The sequence below is a fragment of the Somniosus microcephalus genome, chromosome 15, assembly GCF_052327205.1.
Source record: "Somniosus microcephalus isolate GS21.2 chromosome 15, FLI_Smic_1.0, whole genome shotgun sequence".
Lineage (NCBI taxonomy): Eukaryota > Metazoa > Chordata > Chondrichthyes > Squaliformes > Somniosidae > Somniosus > Somniosus microcephalus.
Window position 1 is genome coordinate 110,361,129 of NC_141001.1, and position 15,839 is coordinate 110,376,967.

At 45.2% G+C, this 15,839-nt stretch overlaps 1 protein-coding gene across 3 annotated transcripts in view; it reads right to left on the reverse strand.

The window, feature by feature from the left end:
* rcn1 (reticulocalbin 1, EF-hand calcium binding domain) overlaps nucleotides 1-15,839 on the reverse strand; it is a 58,990-nt gene that overhangs the window by 36,665 nt on the left and 6,486 nt on the right. For all 3 annotated transcript variants that reach the window (XM_086008269.1, XM_086008267.1, XM_086008268.1), the window contains one exon: nucleotides 8,848-9,041. In XM_086008269.1, coding sequence (XP_085864395.1) covers nucleotides 8,848-9,041 — 194 coding nt within the window. The remainder of the gene's footprint in view (nucleotides 1-8,847; nucleotides 9,042-15,839) is intronic.

Genomic DNA, 15,839 nt, shown 5'->3' on the forward strand with positions numbered 1-15,839 from the left:
AGCAGGCTTGAGGGGCCGAATGGCCGACTCCTGCTCCTATTTCTTATGTTAAGACATTAAAAATTGCAGGCATGTTGACAATTCCAATACATCAACTATTTGAGGTACATCACCACAGTTATATTGGAACTCCGTGCTCTCCAAAGCAGGAGCAGAGTGATTTATACATTAGAATCGTATTGCAGCAGTCCCTTAATACAGTTCAAATCATCTTTTCATTTGAAGACTATTTAATAAATGTTTCAAAAAGGGTCATATTTTGTTTACTTACCAAGATTGAATAGCATGAAATTTTTATTTATCTTTACAACCGCCAATCAACTAAGTGGGTGTGGCTAAATCAAAGGCTCTGATTTGATAGACTGTGGTGACAGCTACATCCACGTTATTGACTGGCGTCTATAAAAATAAACGAAACTTGTAATTATACCTCTAATTATTGGAAATTAGAGGCTGTGAGTTCCAAATTTGATGAGAGTGTCAAATCTGTGACCCACTAACGAAGCACCATTGTTGCAATGATTGGCTTCAAATAAGGAAATGAAAGCAAGACCATCATAAACTCCAACCCACGCCACTGTTTATGCCAGTTACAAAGTTCCTGAATACAATAAACACAAAGTGAAATCAAAATGCATCAGCGAGTGGAACTCTGTTCCCCTACTGCACAAAGTATTCCAAAAAAAACAGGCCCCTAACCGGTCTTCTCCCCAGATCCCACACTTAAATAACAGAAATGAAAATCGGGCGGTTCAACAGGTGATTGATCTTTGAAAATCTATCCACGTGACTCTCGATGTGTGGTGGGGGAATGCACACTGCTGGGGGGGGGGGGGGGGGGTAATTTTGATTTTGTGCGATAGTGTAAAATGGGTAACAACAACAGAAAATGCTGGAAAAACTCAGCAGGCCAGGCAACATCCTTGGAGAGAGAAAAAGTCAACGTTTCGGGTCAAACCCTTCGTCAGGACTGACAGCCAGGCTGGGAGAGAACAAAAGGGAAGTGAAGAGACATTAAGAGGTATTCAAAACGAGACGAGATGGTGATAGGACGAGTGGAGACAAAAGACGGCTCTAGATTAGGTGTGAAATGCGCTGGCAGAATGGGAGACAGCTGCCATGTGGGAGAGAGAAAAAAAGGAGGGGGGGGCCAAAACAAAGGTGTGGATAAAAAAATAGGTAAAAATGTAATGGGGGCCGAGGTTATGATCTGAAATGGGTGTAAAATAGGTGATAGCTTTCTTACATCTCTCCCGACTTTTATTTCCATTGGAAAAGGGTGTGCAGGGACAGAGGGACCTGGGAGTTAATGTGCATAGGTCCCTGAAGGTGGCGGGACATAGTGAGAGAGAGAGTGGTTAGCAAAGCATATGGGATCTTGGGCTTCATAAATAGAGGTATTGAGTACAAAAGTAGAGAAGTTATGCTGAACCTTTATAAAGCGCTGGTTAGGCCACAACTGGAGTATTGTGTCCAGTTCTGGTCACCACACTTTAGGAAGGATGTGAAGGCCCTTGAGAGGGTGCAGAGGAGATTTACCAGAATGGTTCCGGGGATGGGGGATCTTCGCTACAAGGACAGGTTGGAAAAGCTGGATTTGTTTTCATTAGAACAAAGGAGGTTGAGGGGTGATTTGATCGAGGTGTACAAGATTATGACGGGTTTGGATAGGCTAGACGGGGAAAGGCTGTTCCCACTAGTTGATGGTACAAGGACTAGGGGACACAGATTTAAGGTTTTGGGCAAGAGATACAGGGAAATCCAAGAGAAAAAACTTTTTTACGCAGCGAGTGGTGAGGACCTGGAACTTGCTGCTGACGGAAGTGGTGGAAGCGGAGACACTAAGGCCTAGAAATTCAGTATAGCCACGTTTGGGGCGCTACAGCCGGGCGGCCGCTAAAGTTTGCGCCCGGCGCAACTTCGCGCCATCTTCGCCGATATTCAGTGGCATCGCACCAAGAGGTTGCTGCTGCGCTAAAACAGGCGATGCACGACTATCATTAGGCGCTAAGCCGGCGATCCGGGGCGCTAACACCGAGGACGGGCGCAGCACAGGTGCGGCGACTTGCTCAATGAAGGCAGACACGCTGGCGCCGGTCAGCTCTTAAAGGGGAAGGGTCAACTTGTTTGGCTGCCATGCCCTGCACACTGCAGCCCTGAAGCAAGGCCTGACCATTGCTGGTTCATCAGTTCCACGCCCTCAACCATGGGGAAGCCCGCTATTCTTCCAAATCCGATTGCACGCTCTTGCTGCTTGTCCAGCGTCATGGGGAAGGAGATGTACTGACGTCTCCTTCTGAAAAAGGCATTGTTCACCTGGCGGATGCAGCAATGTTCCGCGAACTGGGAGATGTTGGCAATGTCCCCAGTAGCGGATTGGAAGGAGCCAGTGGCATCGAAGTTGAGAGCCACCGTCACCTTCACTGCCACTGACAGAGACGTCCTGCTCCTCAGCTGTGGCTGCAGATCTCTGCGAAGCAGGTGGCAGATCTCAGTGACCACCTCCCTTCTGAATTGCATCCTCCAAACACACTGCTCCTCAGACATGGTCAGATATGAGAACTGCTGGCGGTATACCCTGGGTGGGTAAGGCCTCCTGTGCTGACGCCTGTTGGCCAATCTCCGTCTGGCCATGACTGGCACTCTCTCACGGCATCTCTGATCCCTTTGAATGCAATGCAGAAAGCCAACGTTTCCAACCACTGCAGCCCCCATTATATGTGGCGACTCAAGGCTATGGCACTGAAAGTGAAATCCAAGTGCAAAGCTCTGGCCTGAAGCCACAAGTACCTGTGAGAGCGCTGAGTCAAAGCAGAAAGCTCTCTGCCTTTGTCTCTCTCCATCTCTCACACAGAGGGATTGGCACAAAATGGCTGCCACTTATACGGCAGGAGGAGTCCCCTTTAAATAGCGCCCCCCGCGCCCCGCAGCGACTGGGAACCGTTCCCCTCTACCAGTCGCTGGGGCCGCCAGGCGCAAAGAAGGGCGGCGCCACTGAATTTCCGGGTTGGGGCGCACAAAGGGCGTTGCACGATGAAATGACGTCAGGATCTGCGTGCGCAGCTGAGCGCGCGCAAAGGCTTTGCGCCGTCGCTAAATCGTGAGTGAAGTTGGGGAGAGGCGCAGATCGCGCTGCGCCCGGGCGCTAGCCGCCTAGCGCCCAACATCTCCTCCTCCTAAGGCGCTAGCGGCTGGCACAAACAACTGAATTTCTAGGCCTAAATGCTTTCAAAGGGAGACTGGATAGGCACTTGAGGGAAATAATCTTGCAGGGCTACGGGGATAGAGTGGGTGAATGGTGCTGACTGGATGGCCTCCTTCTGTGCCGCTATCACTAGAACTATAAGTGAACGGAAATAAAATTCAGGAGTGATGTAAAACGGGCTGCCAATTAACTATTGCCCATTTTACACCATCTCACAAAGTCAAAATTTCCTCCCTAGACATACCAAACTATTCCAACCAAAAACCTAATCTGTAGCCCTTCACATTTTTGCATATCAAGTTAATTAAGTCATATTTTAACAAAAATAATCTGTGTGTAGTTTTTGTTCTTGTAGAAGTTCAGAAAACATTCTCTACTTATATTGAGGTCAACCAAGACATAGTTTGGGTGGTATAGCACACAAAGATGTATTATAGTCAGTAATGTGTTACAACACTTCTTGCTAAATGTTTTTATGCATCAAATACCTGAATTTGTGAGAGAGAGAAAAAAGACAGGGGAGACGATAGAGAGAGAGAAAGATAGAGAGAGAGAGAGAGAAAGATAGAGAGAGAGAGAAAGAAAGAGAGAGAGAGAGAAAGTGGATAGAAGTGCATGAATGGAGTGATAGAATAGGAATACAGGGCAGGGGGGGAATGAATTGAAGTAATGTTCAATGCTTCTCAGTAGCAGAGCAATTCCCACTGGTGAGGATTGCCTGAGGAACGTCAGGAATAGTGTTGGGACATCGCCATCCCAGTCTGAGGCTGACTGAGACCAGCAACGGCTTCCTGTGACTTGCCGAGACCTCAGCCTCTAGGCCACGGATGGGCAAGTCATTTTGGCGTTGAGATAAAATTGGGTTAACTGGCATTAATAACGGGACCGCTGCTCGTAAATTGGACGCAGCTTCCAGTTGACAGGTTTAATTCTTCTACACTAGGAATATTTAAGATGTCCCACCAGGAAGATGTCCCGTTTAATTCGCACGTACGATACAGCTTGTTCAAAACCACAACCGAGATCAACTGTTATTTCATTGACTGAGAAGGTTGAGGCTAAAATTAAAACCAGGAAGTATCTGATAGATCATTTAAATGATCTCATGAACCTTAGATTTTGAATACTTTGAAAAATAATCACCCGGAGTAGCAGGTTAATATTAATTCAAATTAACCTTATATCCAGCACTGTTTCTTTAAATTGCCCTACACTTAAAGAACACAGCAATTCCATTAAAACTCCATAACAAAATGAATTGAGCTCAAACTCAGAACAACAAAGTACATCAGATATTATAGATACTTAAGAACATAAAAACGATCAGGAAGAGAAATGGCCATTGGGCCCACTAAAGTACCTCTACTACCCCAACTATTCCAGCTTAGCCTCCATTTGCAATGTCCCTAATGTTTTTATCTTTACTACTCTACCCTGGATCTTATGTAGAAGTAATGTTCCCAGTGCAGCATTTTTAAAAATTAATTCTCTGGATGTGGATATTGGTGGCAAGGCCGGCATTTATTGCCCATCCCTAATTGCCCTCGAGAAGGTGGTGGCGAGCCTCCTTCTTGAACCGCTACAGTCCGTGTGGTGAAGGTACTCCCACAGTGCTGTTAGGGAGGGAGTTCCAGGATTTTGACCCAGCGATGGTCAAGGAACGACTGATATATTTCCAAGTCAGGATGGTGTGTGACTTGGAGGGGAACTTGGAGGTGGTGGTGTTCCCATGCGCCTGCTGCCCTTGTCCTTCTAGGTGGAAGAGGTCGCGGGTTTGGGAGGTGCTGCCGAAGAAGCCTTGGCGAGTTGCTGCAGTGCATCTTGTAGATGGTACACACTGCAGCCACGGTACTCCGGTGGTGGAGGGAGTGAATGTTTAAGGTGGTGGATGGGGTGCCAATCAAGCGGGCTGCTTTGTCCATTTAACATTGTGTATTCAGCAGCGAGGTGCCATTCTTACTTTCTCTTTAGACTGTAGGGCTTGAGGTGCTCCAAATCATTTGGACTTGCACGGTACAAAAATAAAGCAGCATTCTGCCATGCACCCGTGTGACCCGAGAGTCTGTGAATCGGACGGCTTTGTATAGCGGACATTTCCAGCATTACCCGAGAGCACCAAGTAGTTCAGATCGGTCCTGTCACTTTAAATATAAACTGGCTTCCTGCAAAGTTGTGCGGTTAGGTTGATTGGCTATGATAAATTGACCCTTAGTGTTAGGGGGATTAAATACGTGGGGATAGGGTGGGACATGTGTTGGTGTAGGGGTTACGGGGATCAGGTGGGATATGTGTCGGTGCAGGCTCGATGGGCCGAAATGGCCTCTATCTGCACTGTGGGGTTTCTGTGAAAGTTATACACAGAGGCAATGAGAATGGGGTAACTGGCAAAACAAAATCTGCCTGCCCTGATCCAATTACCTCCCACCCTCCAATCCCACTTCACCTAAAGATTTTAAATTAGTCTCAACTCCTTTGGGGTAGATCTTGACTTTGTGCGAGAGAGTGTAAAACGGGTGAGAAGTCAATGGAAATAAGAATCGGGAGAGCTGTACAGCAGGGCTGCCGACTCGCTATCACCCGTTTTACACTAATCGCACAGAATCAAGATCTGCCCCCTTCCCTGCAATGCCATGGGAGATCGAGTAATGTTTTTTAAAGTTACGAGCAGATAATTGTGGCGTCGCTAATTGGATTATTTCCGAAGCAAGCTGGCCGGTTTGCTCCTTTAACAAAAGAGATCGGTTCAGATTTTGTTTTGTTTCCCCCCCCCCCCGCCACCCCCCCCCACCAGCACCCCACGCTCATGCGCCTATGCATGGAACAGGCTGGGACTGCAACTGCTGAAAGATTCCAGGTGCGCGATCGGTGGCATAACTCCAGTCTGCGCCAGGGCTGTGGGTACAAAATTGCCCTCACATCATAGAAATTTACGGCACAGAAGGCGGCCATTCGGCCCATTGTGTCCGCGCCGGCCGAGAAAGAGTTAACCAACCCGAATCCCACTTTCCGGCTCTTGGTCCGTAGCCCTGTAGGTTACGGCGCTTCGAGTGCATACCCAAGTACTTTTTAAACTGTGATGAAGGTTTCTGCCTCGACCACCCTTTCAGGCAGTGAGTTCCAGACCCCCACCACCCTCGGTGAAAAATGTTCTCAACTCCCCTCTAATCCACCTACCAACTACTTTAAATCTATGCCCCTGGTTATTGACCTCTCCGCTAAGGGAAATACATGAACAGACTGCAGCTGCAATGCGACAAGAAAGAAATCATGGGCAATCCCTTTCTAAGAAAAAACAGTAGTCGTCGGGTCCTATTAAATTCCTGCTGAAAGGCTATTCTTTCTAATATATAACAAAAAATGAAGTGGCAGGCGGGTGTTTATTTCCACGGATTATAACCCTAGAAATTACTGTTGGTAGTACTAGCAAATTAATGTTTAACAAGTATGGCATTCCTACGTCTGCTATACTAACACAGGCAATTGCTCATTTATTTCAAAAGGGATTATTATCTCCACCGAATTAGCAGACAGGGGAATGTTTTAAGAACTCACTAGGCATTCAGCTGCTAATATCGCCAGCAGCAACGTTAATCAAGTTTGGAAATTTTATTGTTGTTTCAGTGACTGCTGTGAATTACAACCCCAACACAGGGGTCTCTATTGATGGCGGTTCAGTTCCCAGGTGGCACGCTGGTGGTTCGCGCACACTTGGAGCTCGTACAGTGCACTCACTTTTCAGAAGAATCCACTGGAGAGGAAACCACTCATCAAATTTGGTGAATGTGGTACTTAGTGTTTCAGGGTGATGGTGGATACACTTCGAGACACAGGTACACAAACAGGATCAAATTCCAACACAGTCAGAGCCAAACAGGACAAACACTTGAGGAGAAATGAGTCAAGATATGAAACTTGCAAACTACGGAGACATTAAGTTATTCTTCAACAAATGCATGCCGAGCATCTGAACATGAATTTCTTCCCCCATCCTCCAGCATCGAGAACGTTATTTTAGTTGTCAAAAAACAAAACTCAATGGGGAAAAAATTGCTCCTGTGCAAAATTCGTTTTTATTTGTTTATATATAATGGTGTGGAGATGCCGGAGTTGGGCTGGGGTGGACAAATGTAAGAAGTCACACAACACCAGGTTATAGTCCAACAGCTTTATTTGAAATCACAAGCTTTCGGAGCGCTGCTCCTTCTTCAGGTGAAGTGGAGAAATGCATAAAGACACAGCTTATATATAGTCAGAGAATCATGTCAGATGTTTACAGGTAACCTTTCCAACTCTGCCGAGGTGTGATAAATGGCAGTTGGAAAGGTTACCTGTAAACATCTGACATGATTCTCTGACTATATAAGCTGTGTCTTTATGCATTTCTCCACTTCACCTGAAGAAGGAGCAGCGCTCCGAAAGCTTGTGATTTCAAATAAAGCTGTTGGACTATAACCTGGTGTTGTGTGACTTCTTACATTTATAATAATAATGAGGGACTTCTGTTATGTGGAGAGACTGGAGAAGCTGGGGTTCTTCTCCTTAGAGCAGAGAAGGAGATTTGATAGAGGTGTTCAAAATCATGAAGGGTTTAGATAGAGTAAATGGGGAGAAACCGTTTCCACTGGCAGAAGGGTTGATAACCAGAGGGCACAGATTTAAGGTGATTGGTAAAAGAACCAGAGGGGAGAGGAGGAGGTTTGTCCCCATCCCCCCACCCCCATAGCGAGTTTATGATGATCTGGAACGCGCTGCCTGAAAGGGCGGTGGAAGCAGATTCAATAGTAACTTTCAAAAGGGAATGGGATAAATACTTGAAGGGGAGAAATTTGCAGGGGAAAAGAGCAGGGGAGTGGGATTAATTGGATAGCTCTACCAAAGGCACGATGGGCTGAATGGATCTGTGCTGCTAGATTGTATGATTCTAAATCTGACTTTGTTTCAGTTTATCGATATTCTATTAAAAATCTTACATTTTCACACACTTCTTGAGAACTTTCATAATTATGAATTCCTGTATCCACAGTTATACATGAAACTGCTTATGTAGGCTTGTAACACTATATACCCTCCTGCCCAGCCATAGCACACCACTGCAGTAGGGTGCAATTACAGTGTGACATAGGAGTTTATAATGGCAATATAAAAAATGCCAGAATATATATGATGTTAAAATGGGGGCTGAATTACATCGATGCACTCTGGTATAATTACCCCTGCCCCACCCCCCTCAACCCTTCCCCTGCCCTCTAACCCTACTTCACCTGAAGGCTACATTGGGTTTTGGCTGCCTGGGGGTAATGTTGACTTTGTGCGATAGTGTGAAACAGGCGATATCGGATCAGCCGCCTATTACACACCTCGCCCAATTCTCATTTCCACTGATCCAGTTGGGGTTTTACAACAATCCAGGAACTCTCATGGTGGGGTTTTTTTTTGTTCCCATGATGAATTAGATGTCACAACTTGCTGTGATGGGATTTGAACTCCCGGCCTCTGGTTTGCTCAGTCCAGGACCTTAAACCATCACAACCCATTGTACCTTCTCAATGCAAGTGTTAGTATAAACCTGACTATTTACCGCATCCACACAGACAGTACCCATCAGATTAACAGACGTGAGTATTGTACAAGGGTAGACATACCAAGGTAGTAGCCATACGTTGCTTGTTTGTATTCTTCCCAGGAAATTTTGTTGTCTTTGTTAAGGTCATAGTCCCTCCATACTTTTGCTACATTTTCATAAATATAACGTTTCTGCACCCGTATAATCCACGCCTTCAGCTCTTCAACAGTCACATACTGATCCTGGTTATCATCTATCCGCTCTATTATTTTTCTGCAAAAATACACAAAACATTACATTTTCAGCATATCTGTGTTACACGTTCACTGACAATCAACAACCGATGAACAGTCAACGCAGCAATAGCTTGTGACACTCCACTTCTGACATGGACTCTCGCTACACTGAATCATAGGTTAGAGATGGGGCTACATTACTCGCCTCAGGGTCAGGAGGTTGTGGGATCAAGAATGACTTCCACCCACGTCAAATACTTTGTGGAGACTCTGGATGATGGCATCAGGCAACTTGGTCGATGTACATTGAGCCTAAGGGACTTTTGGTATGAAGGCTCAAACAATCTTGTGTAGCCAATTCAATGCCGTACATAACCTACTGAATATAACGCTTTAACACGGAGTGCAGCTCGGAACAGAGTGTAAAGCTGCGAGTTTGATGAGTGAGGGAGTTCAGGGAGGGAGGTGTTCCTTTCTTTTCCAGGAGAGCAGGAGTTAAAAAGCTGCACAAGAAGGGGCAGAGAACCAGTGGGAGTTTGGCTCTAACACCCCCCAACCGCATTTGGAGAAAAATAAAAGGTGACATCACAGGGAAAAGGATTGGTTGGTGAGTATTCTGCTCACTTCCCTTATCTGTTAAAGCCCAGGAAATTTATGAGTAATTGTAAGGTTTCATTAGTACTAGTTTACTAGCAGTAATAAATTTTATTAGGTATAGTAGGGTTTATTATGAATTAATAAAAATAAATTAATTAAGACTCAATAAAGATGGCAGGGCAGGTGATGTGTTGTGACTGCAGTATGTGGGAGCTCCTGAATGCCAGTGTGATCCAGGCTGAACACGTCTGCGGTAAGTGTCTGCGGCTTGAGGAGCTTCGGCTCAGAGTTGATGAGCTGGAGGCCGAGCTGCGGACTCTGCGATGCATCAAGGAGGGAGAAAGTTACCTGGAAACTTTATTCCAGGAGGCAGTCACACCCCTTAGGATAGGGTCTTCTGATTTGGTCAGTGGTCAGGGACAAGAGGATGTGACTGCGAGTGAGGCAGGTACAGGGACCCAGGAGGTGGAGGAGTCTCAGCCTTTGCAATTGTCCAACAGGTTTGAGGTTCTTGCGGCCTGTATATGTGAAAGCGGTGGCTGCGCAAACTGACCATGGCACCGAGGTATAGGAAGCCATTCAAGTGGGGGGAGTTAATAGGAATGTAGTGGTAATTGGGGACAGCATAGTCAGGGGGATAGATACAGTTCTCTGCAGCCAAGAGCAAGAGTCCAGACGGCCGTGTTGTCGGCCCAGTGCCAGGGTTCGGGACATCTGCTCTCGGCTGGAGGGGAACTTGGAGGGGGAGGAGCCAGTGGTCGTGGTCCATGTAGGTGCCAACGACATAGGTAGAACTAGGAAAGAGGTTCTGCTGAGAGAGTATGAGCAACTAGGGGTTAAATTAAAAAGCAGAACCTCAAGGGTAATAATGTCTGCATTATTACCTGAGCCACGAGCAAATTGGCATAAGGTAAATAAAATTAGAGAGATGAATGCGTGGCTCAAAGACTGGTGTGGGAGAAATGGGTTTCAATTCTTGGGGCACTGGCACCAGTACTGGGAAAAGTGGGATCTGTATCGTTGGGTCGGTCTTCACCTGAACCGTGCTGGGACCAGTGTTCTGGTGAGTCGTATAACTAGAGAGGGCTTTAAACTAAATATTGGGGGCATGGGATCAAAGTTGAAGATGTGGCAATTCAAAGATTAGAGACACACAATAGAGAAAGGTATTAATATGGGTAATGATAAACAGACCATGACAGGAAGGGATAGAGAGTACAATTCTAAGAGTAAATCAACAGATAAGGCTAGAGGTTACAAAAATAATAAAAGGACAAAACTAAAGGCTCTACATCTGAATGCACGTAGCATTTGAAACAAAACAGATGAACTGATAGCGCAAATAGAAATAAATAAATAGAAATAAATAAATATGATCTGATAGCCATTACAGAAACATGGCTGCAGGATGACATAGATTGGGACCTGAATATTGAAGGGTACATGACATTTAGGAAGGACAGGAAGGTGGGAAAAGGTAGAGGGGTGGCTCTGTTAATTAATGATGGTATTAGCACAATAGAGAGGGATGACCCAAATTCAGGAAACCAGGATGTAGAAGCGGTTTGGGTAGAGATGAGAAATAATAAAGGCAAGAAGTCACTTGTGGGAGTGGTGCACAGGCCCCCTAACAGTAACCAAATGGTAGGATGGAGTATAAAGGAAGAAATAATAGGAGCTTGTCAGTGGCAAAGATGGGTGGTAGATCAGAAGATTGGACAGAATATAAAAAACAGCAAAGAATGGCTAAAAGATTAATAAGGAGAGAAAAATTAGAGTACGAGAGAAAGCTAGCTAGAAATATAAAAACAGATAGTAAGGGTTTCTATAGAGATTTTAAAAAGAAATGAGTTAACAAAGTGAGCATTGGTCCTATAAAAAGTGAGTCCGGGGAATTAATAATGGAAAATAAGGAGATGGCAATTGAATTGAACAGGTATTTTGCATCGGTCTTCACTATAGAGGATACAAGTAACATCCCAGAAATAGCTGTAAATCAGGAAATGGAAGGGAGGGAGGAACTCAAGAAAATTATAATAATCAGGGAAGTGGTACTGAGCAAATTGTTGGAGCTACAGGCTGACAAGTTCCCGGGTCCTGATGGACTTCATCCTAGGGTCTTAAAAGTGGCTAGTGAGATAGTTGATGCGTTGGTTTTAATTTTCCAAAATTCCCTAGATTCAGGGAAGGTTCCATTAGATTAGAAAATAGCGAATGTAACTCCTTTATTCAAAAAGAGAGGGAGACAGAAAGCAGGAAACTACAGGCCAGTTAGCTTAACATCTGTCATAGGGAAGATGTTGGAAGCTATTATTAAAGACGTTATAGCAGGGCACTTAGAAAAGTTCAAAGTAATCAGGTAGAGTCAACATGGTTTTGTGCAAGGGAAATCATGTTTAACCAATTTATTGGAGTTCTTTGAGGAAGTAACATGTGCTGTGGATAAAGGGAACCGGTGGATGTACTGTACTTAGATTTCCAGAAGGCATTTGATAAGGTGCCACATCAAAAGGTTATTGCAGAAAATAAAAGCTCATGGTGTAGGGGGTAACATATTGGCATGGATAGAAGATTGGCTAGCTAACAGGAAACAGAGAGTAGGCATAAATGGGTCATTTTCTGATTGGCAAGATGTAACGAGTGGTGTGCCACAGGGATCAGTGCTGGGGCCTCAACCTTTTACAATTTATATAAATGACTTGGATGAAGGGACCGAAGGTATGGTTGCTAAATTTACTGATGAGACAAAGATAGGTAGGAAAGTAAATTGTGAGGAGGACATAAGGAGGCTACAAAGGGATATAGATAGGTTAAGTGAGTGGGCAAAGATCTGGCAAATGGATTATAATGTGGGAAAATGTGAAGTTGTCCATTTTGACAAGAAGAATAAAAAAGCATATTATCTAAATGGTGAGAGATTGCAGAGCTCTGAGATGCAGAGGGATCTGGGTGTCCTAGTGCATGAATCACAAAAGGTTACTATACAGGTACAGAAAGTAATTAAGAAAGCTAATAGAATGTTATCATTTAAGGCGAGGGGAATTGAATACAAAAGTAGGGAGGTTATGCTTCAGTTATACAGGGTATTGGTGAGACCACATCTGGAGTATTGTGTACAGTATTGGTCTGCTTATTTAAGGAAGGATGTAAAATGCGTTGGAAGCAGTTCAGAGAAGGTTTACTAGACTAATACCTGGAATGGGCGGGTTGTCTTATGAGGAAAGGTTGGACAGGCTAGGCTTGTATCCGCTGGAGTTTAGAAGAGTAAGAGGTAACTTGATTGAAACAGAAGATCCTGAGGGGTCTGGACAGGGTGGATGTGGAGAGGATGTTTCCTCTTGTAGGAGAATCTAGAACTAGGGGTCACTGTTTAAAAATAAGGGGTCGCCCATTTAAGACAGAGGAGAAATTTTTTCTCAGAGTCGTAAGTCTTTGGAACTCTCTTCCTCAGAGGGCGGTGGAAGCAGAGTCTTTGAATATTTTTAAGGCAGAGGTAGATAGATAGATTCTTGCTAAGCAAGGGGGTGAAAGGTTATCGAGGGTAGGTGGGAATGTGGAGTAATCGGATCAGCCATGATCTTATTGAATGGCAGAGCAGGCTCGAGGGGCCGACTCCTGCTCCTAATTCATATGTTCGCATGTAACACTTTATGGTTATGGGAGAGGAGCAATAACAATTGTAGTGCAATTTCCCCACCTCCCCAATCTAGTTGCACAATATTTCACTGCACAGGTGTGTAAACCCACAACTTTTCTCCTATTGATAGAAAAAGATTGATTTGGAAACCGGTTATGCTAGTTTAAAAGGAAACCTAAGCAGTGTATGGGACAGTGGAAAATTGGGCTTGCAATCTGTTGTCGGACACTGTAGGAGACGGAGCTGAATAATGTTTCAGTAATGCGATCCCTTTCACTTGTGGTAAGCAGTGAGTTAACAGGTGTACAGTACAACGTTAAACGTGACAGGAAAGTGTACAGTAAACTGTTAGACTTGACAGGAAAGTTTGCAACGTCTAACCATGGCCATTTTTTTGAGGCCGGACACATTTGAAGGCAATTTTAATTAAACTTGCCAGACAGGAATCCCACAACAACAACTTGTATTTATGTAGCACCTTTAACGTAGTAAAATGTCCCAAGGTGCTCCACAGGAGTATTATAAGGCAAAAAAACGACACCGAGCCACATAAGGAGAAATTGGAACAGAAAAATGCTGGAAAAACTCAACAGGCCAGGCAACATCCGTGGAGAGAAAAATAGAGTCAACATTTCAGGTCGAAACCCTTAGTCACGAAGGGTTTCGACCTGAAACGTTGACTCTATTTCTCTCTCCACGGATGTTGCCTGGCCTGTGAGTTTTTAGAACATAAGAACATAAGAAATAGGAGCAGGAGTAGGCCAATTGGCCCCTCGAGCCTGCTCCGCCATTCAATAAGATCATGGCTGATCTGATCCTAACCGCCAATCCACTATGACAGGACTATCTCCTGAATCTAACAGCATTTTTCTGTTCCAATTTCAGATTTCCAGCATCCGCAGTATTTTGCTATCGTAAGGAGAAATTGGGGCAGGTGACCAAAAGCTTGGTCAAAGAGGTAGGTTTTAAGGAGCGTCTTAAAAGGAGGAAAGAGAGGTAGAGAGATTTAGGGAGGAAATTCCAGAGCTTAGGGCCTAGGCAACAGAAGGCACGGCCACCAATGGTGGAGCGATTATAATCAGGGATGCTCAAGAGGCCAGAATTAAAGGAGTGCAGATATCTCAGGATGTTGTGGGGCTGAGGGAGATTACAGAGATAGGGAGGGGCGAGACCATGGAGGCATTTGAAAACAAGGATGAGAATTTTGAAATCGAGGCGCTGCTTAACCGGGAGCCAATGTAGGTCAGCGAGCACAGGGGTGATGGGCGAACGGGACTTGGTGCGAGTTAGGACACGGGCAGCTGAGTTTTGGATGACCCCAAGTTTACAGGGTCGGGTGGGAGGCCGGTTTTACAGCCCACCCACTATTAACTTTAATGGAGCCATATCGGGCGGGGCATAAATCCGATCCGGTCAGCTTCCCCGACGGGCGAATAATGTTAAAATTGCCCCAATTATTTTCTATTCAGTTCCATTGTGCTACAGATTCTCAGCTTTGACTTTCACCAAGTTTTAAAAGTCTTCTGATCGCTCAGAGTTTCACGGACCAGCTCCGCAACTTTTGAGAATTAGAAGTTTTGTGAATATTAAAACCAGTTATCCAAACCCGTCAGTCACAGCCCCGATCAGTATATTCTTAAAAAAAGTGTTCTCACTGGACATCAGTTATCAAACACGTGAAAGGATTTACTGTAATTCAGGAGGTCTGAACTCTCCCAACACATCAAACCCAGCAAAAAAATACACAAAAAGCAATCATATTTTAGATGAAAATGGATTGTGATTATTTGAATTTCTTCAAAAACATCATTAAAAGGTAACAGGTAGAGCGAAACATCATTAAAGGTAACAGGTAGAGCGAAGGGGCTGACACAAAGGGGAGTTTTAGCCCTGCCTGCCCAGCAGAACGTAGTGAGCGTGAGGGGGGGGGTTCAGGTGGCAGGAGTGGGGTGGGGGGGGAGGGTGGCGTGAGGTGGGGTTCGGGTGGCGGGGGGGGGGGGTTAAGGTGGCGGGAGGGGTGGGGTTCGGGTGGAGGGGGGGTTAAGGTGGCAGGAGGGGGGGTTAAGGTGGCAGGAGGGGAGGTTAAGGTGGAGGGAGGGGGGTTCGGGTGGTGGGTGATTCAAGGTTCCAATCTATGACACTTTGTCCACCAGTAAAGTTGTTTGTGTCTAAAAGGAGGCTATCAGACATGAGGCATGGCCTCTTCGATGTGCTGTAAGCTTCTATGGCGCCAAGAAAAATGGGAGATTAAACCATGGGATCTCAACCGCATCGAGTTGCCAATGAATGCCCGGATTTTGTGTAAGCCTTTTGAAGGCTGGAGAATACATTCTGTCTGTATTCTACATGAGGAGGAATTTCTTCACCCAGAGAGTGGTGAACCTGTGGAATTCTCTGCCAGAGGGCGGTGGAGGCCAGTTCATTAAATATATTCAAGAAAGAAAGAGTTGGATATGTTTCTTAAGGCTAAAGGGATCAAGGGATATGGGGAGAAGGCAGGGACAGGGTACTGAATTTGGATGACCAGCCATGATCTCATTGAATGGCGGAGCAGGCTCGAAGGGCCGAATGGCCTACTCCTATCTTCTATGCAAAATGAGT